Genomic DNA, 22,382 nt, shown 5'->3' on the forward strand with positions numbered 1-22,382 from the left:
CTCAAAAGGCAGGTTTCTCCTCCTCTGCTCCATGACTGAGCTGAGAATCAAAGGCTCAGACTTGAGATCTCCAAGGCCCGTCTCTCCCACTGCCCTTCTGAGTGTCACTGTGCTTTTGGTATCTGATGAGGGAGCCCCTAGTCATCCCACTTGCCTCTGCTTCCTCTCTACGAAACAACAGAGCGAGCCCAGCCCTGCCTGCTAAGCTGAATAACTTGGGTGAAGTTGACTGACAATCTCCCAAATTTAATGTTACCCTGAGGGTCACCAACTGACTTTCCAGTGTACCCTGACTCTGTCCTGTACCAGCTGTGTCACCTTGTACAAGTGTTTAACCTCTGTAAGTCTTGCTCCTCAATCACTGCAAAATAAATACTGTAGCACAGGATTGTTGAGAACAGGGTCATCAGGATAGAGTTCAGAAAGCATTATTACAATGCCCAGAACATGGAAAGCACCTCAGAAATAGGAACAATCACTATTATCGTTTTATTGAAAGAAAACGGGCTTAGCGATTACTTTGTTAATTTGAGTAATAGTATACATTTCCAATATATTGATAGTAAAGCTATATATTTTTAGAAAATACTCTAATTCATTCCCTCATTCTTCAAGCTGGCCCCATACCCCAGTAAATTCAAATTAGTGGGGCTTTTGTTATCCCCCAAGGGAAGCTCATTCGCAGTCAGGCGCTGTCCCCCGCCACCTGCTGCAGTGTGGTATGGCTGAAGAGACCAGCAAATGACCCCAACATCTCCCAGTCCTGAGCCCCAGGATCCTGGGTCTTTGGTCACTTCTTTTTTTTCCCTTTTTAAAAAAATTTATTTGATTGAAGTATAGTTGATTTGCAATGTTGTGTTAATTTCTACTGTGCAGCAAAGTGATTCAGTTATATATATATATACATTCTTTTTCATATCCTTCACATGTACGTGCTGGAGTCCGCCTCCACTGAACTTGCCCGTCTTCTCCCACAGGCTGTAAAGCGGTTCTTGAAACAGGAGTGCAAGTGTCATGGCGTGAGCGGCTCATGTACCTTGAGGACCTGCTGGCTGGCCATGGCCGACTTCAGAAAAACGGGCGATTATCTCTGGAGGAAGTACAACGGAGCCATCCAAGTTGTCATGAACCAGGATGGCACTGGTTTCACTGTGGCTAACAAGAGGTTTAAAAAGCCGACGAAAAATGACCTCGTGTATTTTGAGAATTCTCCAGACTACTGTATCCGGGACCGGGATGCAGGTAAGTTCAAAACACTTTATTCACAGCACCTAATTATTCCAACAATCAGCACTCTGCAATTTAAATGCAGTTAAAATTTAAGTGCAAAGTTCTGTATTTTCCGCCTGCCAATCCTATAAGCGCAGTCTGCTGCCTGCAGGTTCAAAGCTCAGGTTCTTTATAATTCATATTTAAAGTGCACAGAGAGCTCTCCTAAGCACCTGGAGAAACCGGTTGATAATGTGCAGATTCTGGAGAAATGGGAACCCGACAAGAATGCACGTGGCAAAAAGTCAAAGTATGCAGATTAGCAAAATTCTTCAGCCTGGACAGGACTCTAATTAGTGGGTTAGTGTCCATATGTATAGAAACACAGCATCTTTCCTGTGATCCTGAGGCTGAGAGGAGGACAGCTTTGCGGTGTATCTGCTGCCGCTTTAAATCCCACCTCTGTCACTGTGGAGAGGGTCCCAGGGATTTACAGTTAGCCTGTTCTGAAATCCTCCATACTTCACACTCCCTTGCTCTTTCCACAATGCTCAGAAAGTTGCCAAATACTTGAAAGCAAGAATTCATCCCCACTGGCTCAGCTGTCGGTGAGCAGTGGAAGAGGGCTGCATAAGAGGCAGTTCGTTTATTAAAGCCACACCCTTCCCTTGACGACGGCACCTTCTCTGTCCTGAACTCACTCAAAGAGCAGCTCCGTCAGCCTTAGCACAGCTGTTGCCACCTGTGGGTTTTATATGCGTGCTTTCCTCCACCTCTTGCCCCTCCCGGTCAGCACTGAACTCCTTGCTTAGCACAGTCCATGCAAAGACTCTGGTACAAAATACAAGTACTTGTACTCTCCACTGAGTACAAGTCTCAGTGGAGAGGAGGTGATGGAGAGCCCACAGCCAACTTGGCTGAAGCCAACTTTTCAGACTTAGTAGAAAGCAAGGGAATTCATTACCAGGAAAAACATCCTAGAATTCAAATTCTGAGTTTGTTTTTCATTCCAAAGTAATTGCAAAGGAAACAGTAAAACAGTGCAGACGTCAGCAGCTCCTATCACAGGTCTGACCAAGAGGCATGATTACCGGGGAATGTCACAAGAAGTCCAAAGCCTCTTCTTTGTCCCCGAGTGGTTGGATTTCCTTCATGGTTTGATGAGCTGGTTCTTTGCAGCACTGGAGCAAGTTTGTACATGCAGCCTCTGGATTAATAACTGCTGAGCGAAAGGGCCAGATACTGTGCCCTGCTGCATTCCTCACATGCTTTGCGACCTCTAACAAGTCATCCTACCTGTCAGGCCAAAGTTTCGCCGAATCTCCAAGAAACCTGTACATTGGTACAGGAGGGTCCCAGAGGTCTGGGTCCCTCTCTGCCATTAACTAGCTGCTTAACCTCAGGCTCCTCAGACGGGCAGGGGGCTGATGACATCAGGATCATTTTAGGAACTATGGACTGACTCCTGTGTGCCAGGTACTGGGCTAAGACCATTGCACACATGGTCTTATTTAATCCTTAGAGCCTCCCTATGACATCAGTGCATTGGAACTGATTACTGAAAAAAAAAACGACTAAGAAGAGGGTGGCTCCTGGTTGATCAACACCAAAGAACCAAATTCACATCTTATTTTCTGAGATCAGATAAGCACCGTGGATATCATCATCCCTATTGTACAGATGAGAAAAGTGAATGACCAGCTCAAGATCTCATTGGTCGTGGAGGGTACGGATGTCCAGCTGTCTGACCCCACAGCCTGTGCTCCTAACCCTAACACTGCAACTTGTCCTTACCTTTCTCCCAGGGCATGTATTATGTGAAAGGCCTGGTGACGCAGAAACCTCATTTTAAACATAAGAGGACCTGCTTCCTCGGGACATCGTTTCTGGCTTTTTGGATTGAAGCAGTTTGCACAGTGAAGCAAATGGTTATGCTTGATGAACATTTAACTGCTTCATAGACAGTCATTGAAATAAAGACCTTACTTTCTCTTCCCCACAAAGGAGATTTGGAATCAAACCCCTGCTGCATCTTCAGGATACTAAGTTATTCCTGCACACTTTGCTTTTTCTACTGCCTGTATTAGAACGCAATTCTCTTTCTCGATCCTAAAATAGCAGCCACATCTGCAGCACCTGCCATGTGTTAGGGCTTGATCTACATTCTCTCACTGAGTAAGGTGGGTATGTTTTATCCCACTTCATGGGAGGGGCAACGGAGGCTCTGACAGGCAGGCTATGGATTTTGCCCAAAGACTCTTGATGGGCACGAGGCAGAGTAGGGACTTGAGCCCGAGTCTCCGCACGCTTGTAACCATTTTACTCTGCCTCCCGATGCACCAGCCACTGGGCACACTGCTGCAGGTGCGGGCTTTCTGAGGGAGGCTATATAATTTACCCCCTCTCCTAATTTATTTCTGCTCTATTTTAGGCTTATTTTAGCTTCTCTGATTTAAAAAGATGTGAATTGGGTTCTGGGTTGGTGTTGACTAACCAGGAGCCACCTTACTATTTTTTAAGTAGCCAGTTCCATTGTTTTAGATCAGATTTCCACTAAGATTCCTAGGTTAGTCATAACTTGTCTGAACTACACTTGATGCCTTTATTTTTCTGCCTAGAAAAATGCCAGAGTCATCCGTGAAAACTCGCAATATTTCTTTTGAGTTCTGTTGACCATGAGATGATTCTTTTAGCAAAAATATGATTCAGGGCATTTGATATCATGGAGAGAAAAGTTTGGATTGCTGACAGTATCTTTTTCATTGTTCATATTTGGACAAATAACACAAACAAATAGCACACGTATGAGATGCAGATTTTCCCTGAGACAGCCTCCTTCAACCCGCATGGCTGCCAAGGGGCTTGTGCTGGTCTGTGTAAGGATGAGGCTTTCTCCCGGCCACTTTCTACTGGAAACTTCTGTAGTATGCAGTCTAGCAAGTCAGTCAGAGTGCGTGGTTCGCAATCTTCCTGGAGTAGCTCATAACTTCTGACTTTAGAGGCAGGGAGATGTGACAGAGTCTGAGACCTGTGAGAAGGGGAGATCCCTGAGCCCAATTCAGTGGCATTCCTTCTCCGGGCTCTGTGCCCTTGTTTGGGTCAGTGCTAACATCCTCTGGTGTATGTTAAAGAAGCACTCACAGTTAACGAGTCAGGACATCACTGAGGGAGTCTCTCCCCTCACTAGGACCACACGACATCAGGAAGGGCCTGTTTTCTGGTCAATGGAACATGTTCAAGATGGGTTACCATCAGAGGTATCCAGGCTCTAAGATAAGTCAGAAGTTTGCAGTAAATTTTACATCAAATAACATATATATATATATTCACTTGCTCTATTAAAATCGATATTAACTTGTCCCTAGATTACACCTCAAACTACCCACTCTCCTGTGTTGTGGTTATTTTGTTTTATCTTGCTTTTTTAATAAAAATATATCATGCACATTTAATATTCAACTGATTGGGCACCTTCTCCTTGTAAGCACTTGGAAAAGCAATGATGGTGAGCAGGTTCAATATTGTCAAGTAATAGATATTTGGAATTGGCAGACTTTAGCCTTGCTAGTCAGCACCTGCTGCCTGTTCAGATTCGCTCGTAACCTGACTGAAGTAAGCCGGCTTGTCTGTCATTTCGGTTTGTGGAGTGGATAAACTCTGCAGGTATAGTCCACTATTTTCCAGTGTGAGGGCCTCTTCAGAGACCTATTGAATCAGAATCTCAGGAAAACCCCTGAGATTCTGTATGCTTTTCAAACTCAAGCACATCAAAATTTGAAAAATCCATGATTTAGGTAGTCCATGGTTCCTGATTTTCCCATAAGTATTAGGTAAGAAGAAATCCAGAGAGATTTTTCTTTTTTAAATACCTGATCTCTTACAAAGGAAAGAAAGCTTTTTTATTTGAGGAGCTCTAAATAAATGTCATTCAAAAATATCCCTGCCCTGACTTACCCAGTGTAAGAGGGTGTCCTTTCACATTAAGGCCCTGCGTTTTCTGGAACCCTCTTTTACTGGGAAGAGCACACTGAAATGATCTCGGCCATCAAAGCTTCCATTGGAATTAGCTTGACAGAGATCAGCAAGTCAGCCCTTTAGTGAAGTCCTGAAATGGTGATACCAGGACTAGTGAATTTTGGTGAGAATTACAGAAGGGTGAGTCAAGACCCTAGGGTATTCCTGGGTGAGGACAGACCCAGACCTCAGGTGAGGAAAGGTGATGGGAACTTTGGGTGAATTCCTACTGAGAATCAGTCTGTGGGCTACAAGCTTTATGTGTATTTTCTCTGAATGTTCACAGCTGTTACCTCCATTTACAGAGAAGGAAACTGAGCCTCTGAAAAGTTAACTTGCCCAAGAGTTCATGGCCTGTAAGTGATAAACAAAACAAAATAAATAAAGTCAAACCCCAAATCTATACTTTTCTCACTTTACTTCCTGAAATGTGATGGTAGTGACTGGGGGGCTGTGTAATAAAGAGTCAGCACGAGGACACAGAACATAATGGGATGAGGTGCCCACAAAGCAGGGAGGTGGGAGGTGGAGAGACTTCACCCACGTCTAGCTCAGGTTGCCTAGGAGCCCCTTTCAATGACAAGCCCTTCCAGAGTGTTAATGTCTTCAGTTGCTCCTAAGAAATGATAAGCTAAAAATCTGATTAAGGAAGATTTTCTTATGGCAACAATAATAACAAAAGACATTTTCTCCCAGTCTTCAGTTGAAGAAGGTGAGTGCTCTGATGTTCAACTATAAATACTCCCCAGAGATTCGGAGAGTAGGTACAGCCATGTGATGCTGTGCATGTGACATTTTGCAGGCCAAACTAGAGGGCAGACCTAGGAACTGGGCTTTCTGGGAAGGGTGGTTCTGTGGTTATCTTCTCTGGTTATTTCCCCAGGCATCTGTAAATCAAAGAAACCCTTAAGTTAGAGATAGGTGCATCGCTAACTAAGGAATGCTGCTGTCCTCTCCAGGGAAGCGTCTGCACCTAATCACAGGCCACTTTCACTGGTTATTTTGTAAAAACCCTGACCTGGGCCAGAGGTCACCCTGAGGTCTCTTCTCCCACTGTAGAAAACAAGCAACCCTCCGTCTCTTGTCCAGTCAAGTACAAAAAGCAAATGGAGTTCAACAGTTGTTTAACTTGTTGCTGAAAACCTGATACAGGTTTCCCTCACTGTCTGAAAGCAGAGCCTTCCCATGGAACCTTTCGTAAGCCGAAATGGTATAAAGCGAATAAGCAATTACCTTAGGATACATCTTGCTAATATGTGCACAAGATAAATTGAGATAAAGCACAATACCTCACAGACTCCTTTCAAAGTGATGGCGCCCTGATGCTGAGATGCTGTGTGGGTCCTGAGGAGCTTGATGGGGGGTCACCCCTGCTGCTCAGGTTTGCGCTGCCTCTCTAACAGCTTGCTGCAAAAACAAACGCTGAGCGCTTTGTTCACTTTTCACCTTTTTTTGTAAAAGCGAAAATTCTCTTGGGATTTCTTCCAGTTAGCCAAAAAAAAAAAAAAAAACAGGTACCAATGTAGGTCTTTCGTAAAAGTGAAATGCTCAAAGTGAACTTTCTCACCATCGGGGGTTACCTGTACCTGGCTGAGAGCTGCAGGCTGTGAACGATGTAAGACCTCCCTCGGGTATCACGGTTTTTTCCACATTAATCGTCTTTAGCAAACAGCTCAGTACCAAAGGAACACACAACTCCAACCACGGCTTACAGAGTTTGGTGTTCTAGACCTGCCCTGTGGTGTGGTCTGGTTTGCAGAACCTCTGAATGCTGTGCTTGTGACCTGATGAAAAACAAGGGAACACCATGTCAGCCAATAGCAGTGGGTGGACCTTGTTTTTTTTTTTAACATCTTTATTGGAGTATAATTGCTTTACAATGGTGTGTTAGTTTCTGCTTTATAACAAAGTGAATCAGTTATACATATACATATGTTCCCATATCTCTTCCCTCTTGCGTCTCCCTCCCTCCCACCCTCCCTATCCCACCCCTCTAGGTGGTAACAAAGCACGCAGCTGATCTCCCTGTGCCATGCGGCTGCTTCCCACTAGCTATCTATTTTACGTTTGGTAGTGTATATATGTCCATGCCACTCTCTCACTTTGTCACAGCTTACTCTTCTCCCTCCCCATATCCTCAAGTCCATTCTCTAGTAGGTCTGTGTCTTTATTCCCATCTTACCCCTAGGTTCTTCATGACCTTTTTTTTTTCCTTAGATTCCATATATATGTGTTAGCATACGGTATTTGTTTTTCTCTTTCTGACTTACTTCACTCTGTATGACACACTCTAGGTCCATCCACCTCACCACAAATAACTCAATTCCGTTTCTTTTTATGGCTGAGTAATATTCCATTGTATATATGTGCCACATCTTCTTTATCCATTCATCCGATGATGGACACTTAGGTTGCTTCCATCTCCTGGCTATTGTAAACAGAGCTGCAGTGAACATTTTGGTACATGACTATTTTTGAACTATGGTTTTCTCAGGGTATATGCCCAGTAGTGGGATTGCTGGGTCGTATGGTAGTTCTGTTGACAATCTGTATATGTTCTTTGGAGAAATATCTATTTAGGTCTTCTGGCCATTTTTGAATTGGGTTGTTTGTTTTTTTTTATTGAGCTGCATGAGCTGCTTGTAAATTTTGGAGATTAATCCTTTGTCAGTTGCTTCATTTGCAAATATTTTCTCCCATTCTGAGGGTTGTCTTTTGGTCTTGTTTATGGTTTCCTTTGCTGTGCAAAAGCTTTTAAGTTTCATTAGGTCCCATTTGTTTGTTTTTATTTCCATTTCTCTAGGAGGTGGGTCAAAAAGGATCTTGCGGTGATTTATGTCATAGACTGTTCTGCCTATGTTTTCCTCTAAGAGTTTGATAGTTTCTGGCCTTACATTTAGATCTTTAAATCCATTTTGAGCTTATTTTTGTGTATGGTGTTAGGGAGTGTTCTGATCTCATACTTTTACATGTAGCTGTCCAGCTTTCCCAGCACCACTTATTGAAGAGGCTGTCTTTTCTCCACTGTATATTCTTGCCTCCTTTATCAAAGATAAGGTGACCATATGTGCGTGGGTTTATCTCTGGGCTTTCTATCCTGTTCCATTGAGCTATATTTCTGTTTTTGTGCCAGTACCATACCGTCTTGATTACTGTAGCTTTGTAGTATGGTCTGAAGTCAGGGAGCCTGATTCCTCCAGCTCCATTTTTCGTTCTCAAGATTGCTTTCGCTATTCGGGGTCTTTTGTGTTTCCATACAAATTGTGAAATTTTTTGTTCTAGTTCTGTGAAAAATGCCAGTGGTAGTTTGATAGGGATTGCATTGAATCTACAGATTGCTTTGGGTAGTAGAGTCATTTTCACAATGTTGATTCTTCCAATCCAAGAACATGGTATATCTCTCCATCTATTTGTATCATCTTTAATTTCTTTTATCAGTGTCTTATAATTTTCTGCATACAGGTCTTTTGTCTCCTTAGGTAGGTTTATTCCTAGATATTTTATTCTTTTTGTTGCAATGGACCTTGTTTTGATACTAAATGTACAATTCCCACCAGGACACCTGAACTCCCTCATCTCATCATGGAACAAATATTTATTAAGCCTCTTCTATATGCCAGAAACTACGATAAGCCCCAGGAATACAAAAATGAGGTAGACAGACTCAGTCCTTGCCCTCGTGGTTTCATAGGCCTCCTCGTCCTTGTGGAGGAGCCAGGTGGGTGACAGGCAAGGAGACTCAGGCTAGGTGCTGGGGAACCCTGCCTGGACAGGAATGTGATTTTCTTAGGTTTCAGTCCTCACTCCATTGCACTATTACAAGGTCTTACCTTACATTTGTCACTTGGAAAAGTAAAGAATCAGTTATTCATTCCTTTCTGTGTTGAGCTTTATTGTAGAAATTTCATGAGCTGATACCTCAAAAGTGCTAAAACAGGAGAGAATGATATGAAAAATGCATTGGTGAGGCTTCTAAGTCATCATTTTTCCTGTCTGTCCCACTGGATTCTGATTCCATGATGGCAGGAACTATATGTCTGTTCACCACTGAATCCCTGGCATCTAGTACATAAACATGTGTTGGATTGAATTAAATGGCAAGCTATAAACAACATAAAATATGTTCATCATATTAGCTGGATTCTTATATTGGTGCAGTGTCATAGCTTAAAGATAACTTTACCTTCCTTTGACAGGTAATTACTAAGCACGTCTTCACTCATCACTGATTACTTTATAACACACAGCCTGTGAAAATTCCCATTTAAGCTTAAGTGTTAAATGGAATTTTTCCTCATATTCAAGTGCATTAGTGGGGCATTTACAGAGCTTAAGATGCTGCTGGCTGCCCATTTCCTTGGATGAGATCAAAGGTCTCAAATAAATGCAGCAGCAGACTCTATCTGTTGCTTTTAGCTGCCACCACATACTCAGTTCTTTTACTCTTTGGGGGGGCCTTTTTCATTTATTGTTATCAGTGGGATTACTGGGTAGTTCATCTGATTTCATTGTTAACATAGCAAAATACTTTTTACCTCCAGTGCTATTTTATGTTATAGGCATGATCTATAAATCTGCATTACCTTTTGGAATATAGATTTGCTAGAATTACTATACTTTTAGGATACACTAAAAAGTACCCTAATTTGAATTAGTTGAAAGTAACAATCAGATTGAATTTGTGAAAAATTTTTTAAAAAGGGAATTTTTTTCTTTCAAAAGAAAGAAAATTGCAGGAAAAAAAGATTTTATTTTCTTATTTTGAAATCTTTGACATAATTTAACTACTAACAACAAAGGATTTACCAAATAGACATCCTTTACTTTTTTGGGAAATAGAAAAAAATTATCTCTAATTACCATATTAATGTGTTGCAAGCAAAAGAATGTTTAAGTACTTTAAAATAATGTATTTGCTTACTTCCTTTAAGCTTTCCCCCTGAAACCTATTTTGTGCTAGTGTGGTAAATCTTCTTTTTAAAATATGCAAATTTCATATTCCTAGGGAAAGAGCCCTGTATTATAGATTAGGAGACTTTGGTGCTACCTATTATTATTTCTACTGATTACTAATTGGGTAGTCTTGGGCAAATTAACTTCTTTGGGTCTCTTAAGATATGTGTGTCACCTAGAAATTCCTAAGGTTCCCATGATTCAATTATGAATGAATGAATTGTTCCTTAATCTTACTCTAAGTTTGCAATAACACAACCTGAACTTCATGCCACAGACTTTCTTAAGTTGTCATTTTGAATTTCTGTCATTTAAAAATGTGCCACACTTCTTGTATATGTTCTCTGTGTATCAAGTGAGATAATTTGAATTAAAACCTGGCTTTTAGGTAGTCTATTCTCCCATAGTGCCTGGGGACTGGGTGACCCCTCCCTGGAGGGGAGGCTGATCTTAATTTTTAAGGAATTGATTTTAATATTTGACCACCTGAGAACTATGCAGTATATAGAAGAAATATAAGACCTAATGCTGTCCTTGGGAAGCAAGATTAATGAGAAATCGTCAAACATTTCAAAACAGTGTATGAGCTCTACTGGCTGACGTGCTAACGTTATAGGACTTAGGAAGGTGGTCCAGGTGGGCTTGGAGCAGCCAGGGAGCGCTCTATGACAGGTGCTGAAGTAGGCCTGAATCTTGAAGGATGGGAAGACTTTCAATCTAAAGGAGTTCGAGGAAAGTCCAGTGCAGCAGATGAGAGTAACTCTTATGAGTAAACAGTCTACACGGCTGTGACATCAGAAAGTCTCTTCAGGAGACGGCCTGATTAGAGGATACGGGTGGAGGGCAGTGGGAAATGAACTGGGGTAGGCTAGCTAGTGCCAGATATGGAAAACCTTGACGAGTCTAACCTCAACAACTTTAATTCCACGATAGGATTTGCTAATTTTATGGGACATGCTTTCCTGTGCCAGTCAAACCTGTCCTAGTTATTATGAAAATGTTGAGGAAAACCCTCTGAGATAAGTGGAGAGACATTGTCCTTCCCTGCTTTTTAGCTTTGCAATCACTGATGTGAGGAAGGGGGAAGCCTTCCAAGTAGATGAATGTGCGGTCTCTAACATTTGCTCTTTAACATTCTTTTCTTCCCTCAATAAATCTGTGTTGTGAATGACAACGTGTAAGTCAGCCAGAGGAGAAACAGCCTATTGGATGACGGGCTTAAGTGAATCTTGCCTTATGCCCTAACGGTCAACATATGGGCTTCTGTCAGCCTGGACTGGTAGGAATTTCCAAAGATACAGGCCCATCCAGAGAGAGAGAGAGAGTGAGAGAGAGCGAGAGAGCGAGTGCCCTTTCTCCGGGTCCCTGAGGTGTGGGTCTGGGAACTATTAGCAAAAGCCCTTCATCCTCCTCTGCTGTCAGGAAGATGCATGTCAGGGGAGACAGAAGTGTTTTTGCACTGGGAACCCTAACTCCATCATTAATTTTATAGCTCTGGGAATGGGATGCTTGATTCTGTAAAGTTCCCTCAGCATTGCTTCACCAAAGGTGCATTATGTGGTCCCAAACTTACGTGATTTAGAAACTCTGATTCTTCATTTTTTTCCCCATGCATATGTGAGCTCTTGTGTGAATCAGGGTGAGGAAAACACCTGTGGGAGGAGAGAGGTCCATTTGGCTGGAACCCACACCTTCCCATGGTTATAGACCGCCTGGATTTTACGGGCACTGACTCTAGGCACATGATCTAATGACAGTGCGGTATGAAGATGATAGATGAAGGTTTGGGTCCGCTGAACCTGAGTCTGTACCACACTGTCTGGGGATTGGGGTCTGTACCCAGGCAGGTCACACATCTGGGCACACTTCACAAACCTAAGGCAAAGGGAAGTCAGGGAGAAGAGCTTCCAACTTGTCACTTCTCTTAAGTGAACTGAGTAAATCAAAGTGTAGTAAGAAATAACATTATAAAGCAATATAAATGATCTTTTAAATAAACATGTTAAATCTGAAGCATCTAAATATGTGTTTATCCATTTAACATATCAATTTGGGAGACTAATATTAGGGCCATTACTCAAAAGTATTTTTTAACTTTCTCCTTTGAAGTATTTTTAGAGCCAGCCACACAGGCTTTGTAGATATTGTATGATGCAAATATTTGACCCATAAAGATCAATTTGGCATTTGGAAATGGCGCAGAGAATCTTAGAATGAAGTCTGAGAAGAGCTAGGTAAGTGATCAAGCTATGCCATTTCATTTTTGGTGAGATGCAAATTGGTGCTATAGGCTTTCCTGAACAGAGAGCTCTGCTTAGGGACGGCTCCTCCCAGAGTCTTCAGTCGTAGCCACATCAGCAACATATATTAGAACCAACTTGGGAGCACGCCTGTTTTGGAGATGTGCGTTCTGGTATTGCAAAGTATTTGGTCTGTCTCATTCCTCAAAAAGGTGCCAGGAATTCAACAGGAATATCAGTACAGGAAAAACGCAGGGTAAGCTACAAATACCACGTTAACAAGCCTTGTTCACTTTCTCACAAGACTTCGGTGTCCTAATTGTCTACGGCATATCATGCATTGGAGGAAAAGGTCCCCTCCAAAAGAGTTATATGTCAGGACCTTTGCAAGTTCTTCAGTTAATAAAATAATGAAGGGAGAGAACAGGAAATCTGCTAACGCACTGATCACATACTGTTACACATGAGCCTGCTTTCTGGGGCCTGGCGGGACACGAGACCAAATCACAAGGTCAAGAGCTCCATCTCCAAATCCTGACCCTGCCACCTGCTTGCTGTGTGATCTCGGGCAAGTCACTTAACCCCTCTGACCTTCTGTTTCCTCATTTCCAAAACAGTGATGATAATAGTACCTACTTTATAAGCACTTATGAGAATTAAATGAGATAATACAGGCAAAGGCTTAACCCAGGGCCCAGCCTGTGTAAGTGCTCCACAAATATTGGCCCCAGTTATGAACAAAAAGGAGAGAAAGAGGATAAAAAAGAAGGTAGAGGGGAAAGAAAGAAAGAAGAGGGGAAAAAGAGAAGAAAAGAAAGGATGGAAGAACTTCAGCTCTCTCTGGCTTTGAAAATGTGAAAACTGGCTCTTCTGGTAGGTGTAGCTGGCTTTATTTCCCCAGGGCTCTTGTTATGGCCTAGGTGGGGTCATCAGATCATCTAATGAGTGACTCATTACTTAATAAGTTGGTATATTATTTAGAAGAAGAGATCTAAAAGTATATGTCGCAAATATTCAGAACTAAACAAGCAGCCAGGTCATAAAACTCAGTGGCTCCTTTTCATAAAGCACATGTGAGCGCTCTCTCTTTCTGTCTCTCACACACACATATATGCGTATAATCTTGTGTATATATATATATATATATATATATGTATAGTCTTGATTCTTTTTATTTCAAGAATAATGGTGATGGTGATGTTTTCTGTCTTGCAAAGGCTAATGGGAAGTCCTTATTATAATTTCAATACAGGAAGCAATACCAACAAGTTTTGTGTAGCTTCTGTACTCTGGCAAACTCTCTTTTCAGGGTTTTGATGAAATGGCTCTATATTCTCCTCAAACGGCAGCAAGTGTCAAAACTGCCCTTCCTCCCTACAGTCTGTCATCAGATCTAATGAGATCCAAACCCCAAAGCAGGGCCAGTTTGTAGTCCTTCACTAAGCAGCCTCGTCCTCCCCTCGGCTGGCCCATCCTGGCGCCGCTGATTCCTCAGAGGGGCCGTTGCTGCTCCAGGCTGCGACCCCACAGCGTTCTCACATCAGTGGCTCTCAACCTTCAAAAACCCGTCTCACATTTTCTTCTGGGCCTTCATTATGCCCTGTGTGGGCAGCCAGTGGAGAGTGGTAGGTTCAGGTTCATCGTGAATTCCAGCATTGTGTAGCTGAACACTGAACTGCTGAGAAGGCTCAGTGCCAGAGTCTTTGTCTCCTTTTCTGAAACCACTTCCTAGTTAAGCTCTTGCCAGCGGCCATCACTTTGCTCCTCTCAGAGTTTGGACGATGTTGAGGCCACTTCACTGAACAACCTTCTGTTCAGTTGGAGTCTAGTTCAGTTTGCTGCATTCGGGGGACAAAACCCACCAGGACCGTTAGTCCAGGCTGAGTTAGACCACACGATTCGACCTCCTTAGGCTTGCAAGCCGCCAGGGAAAGACCACGGAGTTCGATGTCAGTAAAAGGCCCCACAGCCTGATTCAGGAATGGGACATTTGGCCTCCCTGTCCCGGCCCCTGTGCCCCATAGCCCCAAAGGGGATAAAGAATTCTAATTGCATGGTAATGTATTTATATTCTGATAAATGCATGTCAGTGGAAGTGAGGAATGCTTATTGATGTGCAGGGCTTAGGAACAAAACACATAAAAGGTAAAAACTCAGTTGCCTCTGAGATGGCAGGTGAGAGCACTTTTCACACAACCCCTAGGGGTCTCATTCACACCCAAGGCTTCAGCTGCCACCTCTGCCAAAGATTTCCTAATCGGCATCTCCATCCTGACCTCTCCCCTGAGTCCCAGAGAGGATTTTCAGTGACCATTCCTACCTGTGTGGCACACAGTCACAGCCAACTCAACATGCGGAAAACTAAGCTCGTTATCTTCCCCCAAAGCCTGCCCCTCCCAGGTGTCCCCCACCTCAGGGAATGTCACCCGCGTAAACCCCGGCACTCCCGCCGGAAGCCTGGGAGCACCTCTCCACTCTCCTCAACCTCTCAGCCGCTTGTCCAGTCAGTCGCCACGTCCTGAGGTGCAGCCTTCTCAGCTTCCCTCGAGTCCGTTAACCTCTCCCATTGCCACTACCACTGTCTCCATCCAGGCCACATCGTGTCCTGCCCAGGGTCCCTTATTGGTTTCTAACTGGTCTCCTGGCCTTCACCCTGGCCCCCTTCAATCCAGTCACCCATAGTGATTCTTCTGAAGTACAAGTCAAATCATGTCTCCCTTTTGTGTAATAACTCTCAATAGCATTCCTCTGCCCTTGGTTAAAACGTAAACCCCTTGGCCTGTGACACAAGGCCTTTCACAGGCAGCTTCTGCCCACCTCACTAGCTCATCTCCTGCCACTGCCCGCTTTGAGCACTACCCTCCAGCTGCGGTGAACACTTTTCCACTAAGTCTTCGCGTCTGTGGCCTTAGCTGCTGCCTCCTGTTCCTCTTCCTCATTCCCTTCCCCCTTCTCTTCTTGTTATTGAAATATAAAATGCATCCGGCAAAGGGCATGTACCACATGTGTACAGCTAAGCGAACTGTCTCAAATGAGCACCCCCAGGTAACACGTGCCCAGATCAGGACCCTGAAGAGAACAGTACTCCAGAAGCCTCCTTCAGGCCCCTTTTCACTACCTCCCCAAGAGATATCACTACCCTGACTTCTAATGGCACAGACTAGTTTTCCCCACTTTTGCACTTTATATAAATGAAAACTTACACAATGTTATCAGGTAACTCCTGCTGCATAGCAAACCACCAATCAACGGAATGGCCTGAAATCACCTTAAAGTTCCACCTTCAGCTTCATCAGTCCTTGCAGCTCTGCTCTTTTGTCCACTTCATCACCAAGCTTCTTGCAAACTGCCCACACTCTGTCGTCACCTGGCCTTTCCTCCTGTTCACTCTTCAATCCACTGCACCCATCCGTATTGTTCCACTGAAGCTGCTGTCATCAAAAGGCACGAGTTACCTCCTTATTGTTGAACCAGATGAACAGTTTTCAGTCTTTTCCTACTTGACACGCCCCACCATCCAACTCACCCTTTAATTCAGTGGGTCACCAAGTCCTAGGGATTCTTCCTCTTCAACCCATCCTGTATTTGTCCTACTTTTGTCTCCACTCATTATCTCTTGCCTGGACTAATCCAACAGCCTCAAGATACCTCCCTGCCCCAAGCCACTCTTCCAGATTTATCATTGCAACATATTTTTCCCTGAATAGAAATCTGGACTGGCTCACCACCCACCATGGAATAAAATCCAAATTGCAGCAAGGCAGGAAGACTCTTTGACCTGTTGCTCCAACCTCTCTTTCCGTGCTTTTTGCCTAACACACACCCTCTGCCTCGGCCATGTTGAATCTGCAGTCTCTTGTGTATTTGACCTCTGAATTTCTGCTGGGAGGTTCTCTCTCGCCAGAAATGCCTGTCACCCCATTCTCCCCTTCAAATCTTCTATCTATCCTTCACATCATATCTGTAATGCCACCTCCTCTACAAAACCATTAACAGCTCCTTTTCTGATCCTGTTTTCTACTATTATTACTAATAAATATCATTATTATAATATGCTTGGCTTACCCCCCTAGAACATAAACTCCCCGAGGCAGGCAGGATCTTTGCTTTGTTCACTGATACAGCAGCCCAAGCTCCCAGAACTGTGCCTAGCACATAGTAGGCACTCTTGTTAAATACTTGTTAAGTGAATGAATGGTTAACATTTATTGAGCACTTATTATGCCAGGAGCTTCCAGGCAGAATCTCATTCAGTCCCCACCACAGCCCTATGAGGAAGGAACTGTTTTTATCCCAGTTTTGCATAGGAAGAAACTGAAGCTTAATGAGATTAAGTAACGTGCCCAAGGTCACACAGTTGATACATGGTAAAGCTAGGATTTGAACCCTGATTTGTCCAAGCCCTAAATAACCTCTCTCTACTGTCTTGAGCTTTGCAGTGGTGTTTTTCACAAAACTCTACAGTTGGCTACAGTAGGTCTTCAGCAAATGGAGCAGTTATCTTGAAGTAGTGGAAATAACTCTTTACATATTTATCTCTTCATTATATCATGAGTTCCCTGAGAATAGGAAGTGAATCCTAATTATTTTATTTCCTCATGGCCACCGCCAGAAGCCCCAGGTAGCCACACAGTATCTCACACATGTTTGCGTTCGCTAAATATTTACTGAATTAAGTAAAGGAGTCTGCTGTTAAGAGAGGCAGCATGTGGCAGCCAGTCCTTTTTGCACAGTCAGGGATTCTGAGTACTGTCCCGATGGTTGCCCCGAATCCAGGCCCAGCTGCTGTCTCTTCCAACGCTTTGCTTCTTCAGCACACGATGTAGGCTCAGGGCCATCCCTGGCTAACCCACCCGCCACCCTGACTCCGGCCCTTTGCCGTCCTTCCTGTCCTTATGAAATTGCCCTGCCTGTCTTCCTGCTGTCAGTGGTCTGATCACGCAGAGCAAGTCCTGCCCCCCCTACCCCTCTTCTTGACCCCATGCCCTGCCTGAACCTGGCTGCTTCCTTGGTCATTCTTGACAGGCAGCGCAACATGACATTTATATAGATAATTGGAACACAGGGTGGAATGTGATAAGCACAGAGTCACGAGGCACTGGAGGAGCTATGAAGAGGGAAAAATTCCTAGTTAGATGATGGAGGAATGGAAAATGAAGCCACTGTCTTTTTCATCCCGATAAAAGGTGTTTTTGTTTTGTTTTGTTTTGTTTTTAATAAAGAGTTTAGGTTTGTTGGTTATTTAGGATTGTCAGTTGCAAGTAACAGAAACTTGAGTGCTTTAAGCTGAAAGGTGAAAGTTATTATAAGGATACAGTCTCTCAAGTTATCCAAAGGTTGGAATGCAGCCAGACCTCAGAGAGAAATGTCCAGAAAATAGTCCAGGGTCTGGGCAGCATTCTCTTTCCATGTCTTCTCCTCACTGTCTCTGTACATCTGCCTCGTTCTCGTCTCTCTGTGATGTCTTCTCGTCCACAGACCTCATCATGGTACATGGCTGCCAATGGCTGCTGTGTTTATACTTGGAATTTGTACTAACTGTCCCCATCAGAACCACAAATCCTCAGGGAAATCTACCTCATTGGCCCGGCTCGAGTCCGGTGCTCACCCCTGGCCCAGTCACCTGCTGCCAAGAGAGGCTGCCAGGCGCCCTGCTCTGTGCAGAAAGGATCATTGTAAGCTGAGCAGACTCTCTAAAAATGTCCATTACAATTGGTTCTGTTACCAGATAAGGCTCTTGTAAAAGAACTCTGGGTGCCTCCCCAAGAAAAGAACAATTAAGAGGCTTCCTAGGGCTTCCCTGGTGGCGCAGTGGTTGACAGTCTGCCTGCCGATGCAGGGGACACGGGTTTGTGCCCCGGTCTGGGAGGATCCCACATGCCATGGAGCGGCTGGGCCCGTGAGCCATGGCCACTGAGCCTGCGCGTCCGGAGCCTGTGCTCCGCAATGGGAGAGGCCACAACAGTGAGAGGCCCGCGTACCGCAAAAAAAAAAAAAAAAAAAAGGAGGCTTCCTAGCTTTGAGATTCTTTGAGAAACAAATACATAAATATGAATTGCCAAACAGCAAGCATCATCCTAATTAACTAAGACAATGTCCACTAGTCATTTCTAACAGGCTTTTAACACCAGTTCTGTTTATCAAAGACCTAGAATCCTGGCTTCAACCAGGTGTCTCACACACATCTAGATGACCCACTAGACCAAAGCATGGAAGATAAACCAGGCTGGGCATTGCTCCCTCCTCAAGGCCTTACACAAATGATGCCCACACCTGCCCTTCGGCAACCAGAGTTCTCTTGTCTTTCTAATAAGCCAGTGTAATCAAGTCCGGGGAGACAAAATCCCCACCGTTGGAGGGTTCCATGCCCCAACAAATTCCGACAGAGCTAACTCTGACCACTGCTTCCTTAATGTGATTTAAGGCTGGGAGAGAGAGGACTAGTGTGGCTCCTTCTTTCATCCTGACCTGGCCTTGCCCATTCAGTGACCCATCAATCTGAGGCTGGGTAAGGATAATCTGAAAAGCTTATCCAACTTAGAAGCGGGAATGCTGGAGTCAGGATGTCCAAGGCAGCTCCAAAGCTTCACGTCCATTCTTCCTGGACAGGGTGCTCACTGCTGTTGCCCCCAGGGTTGACACGTGCTCCTGGGCCCACAGAATTGGTGGCACAGCCCCGGGATGTGGTGAGTTGGCATCTGGGCCCCGTCCTGGAGGATGACAACGTAACTCTTCCTCTCGAAGCATACTGTGTTCCACCCACACCATTTCAGTGACACCCCCTGGCTTGTCTTCCAGGCTCCCCGGGTACAGCAGGCCGTGTGTGCAACCTGACTTCCCGAGGCATGGACAGCTGCGAAGTCATGTGCTGTGGGAGAGGCTATGACACCTCCCGCGTCACCCGGATGACCAAGTGCGAGTGTAAGTTCCACTGGTGCTGTGCTGTGCGCTGCCAGGACTGCCTGGAGGCCCTGGATGTGCACACGTGCAAGGCCCCGAAGAGCCCCGACTGGGCGGCTCCCACATGACCCCAGCGGAGGTCACCATCCACCTTCCCTCCCACAAGGACTCCATTGGATCTGCAAGGATGCTGGGCTCTTGGGTTCCCTCTGGGAGATGTTTCCTTAGGCACGTGGCCTTTGTCTCTACGGAAGCCTCTTCCCGCTCCCTGGGGGCCCAGGACGGGGCCCGCACGCTGCACATTAAGCATGCCCTATTTTCTCCGACTGCCGGCATCCTGAGGCACGTCTCTTCCTGGTCGCGACGGGCTGTTAGAGGGGGGAGGGGTGGTGGGCCCAGACCACTGTCTCTACCCACCTAGACATTTCCTCTTCTAGAACAGTTGGCCAGAGGGAAAAAGAGTGTCTCAAAGGAGCTTCCTCTGTGGTTTCCAACAAATGTTCACAGTTAAGAAATTCCATACTTCTGTCCGGAGGGTGAAATATAGAAAGCAGGATAAACCCCTACTGAATTAACTTTAATTCTTGAAAAGACCAAGCAAGGCTTTTGCCTGATCAAGTGATTTTCACAGCCACCACCTCTGGGGTGATTGGTAATTGGCTGGAGAAAAATGGCTTTCAATAAACTTTAGGTTTCAAATGCACGCATTTCAAGGCATTTGTTGCCATATTAAAATCTGATGTGACAAGGTGGGTCTGTTGTCCTTTGGTACAGTTTGGAGTCTGTGCAATAGCAAAAGCCTCAGAAAGTGATTGCTTTGCATTACTGTCCACTCAATATAAAGAACTTTTTAGGGAATGAGATCACTTAGAATCTGAAGGGAATTTAAAAGAAAACTGATGATCTGGCAGTATTCTGTAACTGTTGGGTGAAGATGGAGGAAAGTAACCTAGTGAGTGGAATGTCAGAAAACACAACTGTACAGATAAGGGGGAAGGGGGGGAATGAAATTCCTACCTGGTGTGATGCTTGTGGCCCATGGAATTCTGTAACTGAAATGGCTTTAAGAATGAAAACTTTGGGGATGACAAGACCAGGGAACCAAAATGCTGACAGAGAGGTTTCCAGAGCGAGGTCACGCCTGGACAGCTCCAACCATAAGTGGACAACTAAAAGAAGTCGGCCGTGTGCGCAAAGGGGCATCAACTAGTTCCTGTCGCCCTTCAAGCACATTGTAAAGACCTGACATATTTAATTGTGTTCATTGGATGCTTACAAGATGACAAGATACCATAGCCTAAAGCAAATAACACATAGCCTTGCTTATAAAGTTGGTAACCCTAGTGTATTATATTGCAAACAAATTGTAACTTGGAGACTATATTTAAGGGACCCAGCTGTAATTATGGGAACATCGATATGCAAATTGTGGCTGGCTTCTGCCCTAAACCGAAAGATGACATCCAAGGAAAATGGAGAGGCTGCCGGCCCCGTTTTATCAGATGAAAGATGTATCAGATGAAAGAAAGGTGAAGTACCCGAAGGTACTCCTCATTCCCCCGCTCCAGTTAGGTTCAAGTTCTAAGTGTGATCTCTTCACAGAGCTACATTAACTAACAGGATGATTCGTTACGGGCATCTGGTGTCACATTACTGCTGCTTGCTTACCCTTTGATACTTTGGCCTTCAGGTTCTCTATCCTTGATTTAGAGCAGGACATTGACACCAAGCCTCTTGGAAATCAACCCTCTGGAGTGCTTTGTCATAATGATATTTGCCTCCTAGCTTTCTTAAAAATGACAGAATTCACCTCTTTTCACTCACTCCCAAACCCTAAAATTAATTGTCTAATTTTTCCAAAGTGGCTCTTCCTTCTTTTTATTCTAAGGATTCAGAGGGTGGGAGGATGGAGCATGGTGGTGGCTGCTCTGAGCCCAGTGTGGGTCTGGGAGTGGGGAGGGGGGGTGAGTGGGAGGCCGAACAGGGGAGCTCAGTCTTAGTTACACTAAAGCTTGCTGTGGGAGGATGGAGGGACTTTCTTGGGGGTCCCAAAGCCATCAGCCCCCCTTCCTGCTGGATGAACTGTGAAGTCATAAATCCATGGATATATTTAGACATGGAAAGGATCTTAGAGGACATCTTAGCTCCCCTCAGCCTGTATCTGGGGAAACTGAGACCAAGAGAAGTGAAGGAATCTGTACAAATACCAGCCGTTACCCCGATACTCCCAAAAACAGGACCACACTCTAAGAGTCTTCAAGAAAGTTAAGCACTTTATCTATTAAATGAAACTAGTTTGTCTCAGAATTAACTTGGTGGATTCTAAGCAATTTTAGTGTCTTGAGGGGATGTTCATTGTTTGTTTGTTTGTTTATCCCTGGCATGCTTAGATCTGACTCTCTTCTTATGCTGAAATGCATCCTTCCTGATAAGGAGCAAGGGGACAAGGCATGTCCATGTCCCCTTGCTCATACACTGCCTCTTGCTGCATAAATTGTCCTATTTTGTAAGAGAGACTATGGCAGCCATCTTCAGTGGCAGTAGATGAAGCCACTGTGGAGAGTAAAATAAGAGAGTGAAATATTTTTATCTGCTTTTACTTCTGAAAGAGAAAATCTCCAAACTTTTAAAAAGGTGAAGATAATTTCAAACTTATTTTCTTTAGGGTTTGGTACAGGATCAATATTTCATGACTCTAAAAGATACTAAACTCTTGATTTTCCAGGCTTTTAAGGGAATGTATGGCATGAATTACCCAAAATAAAATAATGAGGGAATCCATTCAGGTCAAATCCCCTTACAAATTCCCTCCCGGTAAATATCTTATTATAAGTGGAAGTTTTCTAAGCTCAAGATGATGCCTATTGATTTTTCTGCCATTTCTGAAGACGTTCCACACAGCAGGAGATCTTCACTAGTTCACTGTAGTTTTCTTAAATAAAGATATAATTGCACATGATTCTCAGACTTAGAAAATGGGTTTTTTTCTTCAATACATTTGCCTCTGTCAATTGGTCTGTGGTGCCGACTGAACACCCTTTTCAATGTGCGTTCTAGTTACAGCGT

The 22,382-nt window shown here is 44.2% G+C and overlaps 1 protein-coding gene across 1 annotated transcript in view; it reads left to right on the forward strand.

The window, feature by feature from the left end:
• The window catches only part of WNT2 (Wnt family member 2), a 46,139-nt gene extending 24,906 nt beyond the window's left edge, over positions 1–21,233 (forward strand). The window contains exons 4-5 of the mRNA XM_030857634.2: positions 978–1,242; positions 19,215–21,233. Coding sequence (XP_030713494.1) covers positions 978–1,242; positions 19,215–19,444 — 495 coding nt within the window. The 3' untranslated portion in view covers positions 19,445–21,233. The remainder of the gene's footprint in view (positions 1–977; positions 1,243–19,214) is intronic.
• Positions 21,234–22,382: the final 1,149 nt, after the last annotated feature.

This window comes from Globicephala melas, chromosome 9, assembly GCF_963455315.2.
Source record: "Globicephala melas chromosome 9, mGloMel1.2, whole genome shotgun sequence".
NCBI classification, from domain to species: Eukaryota; Metazoa; Chordata; class Mammalia; order Artiodactyla; family Delphinidae; genus Globicephala; species Globicephala melas.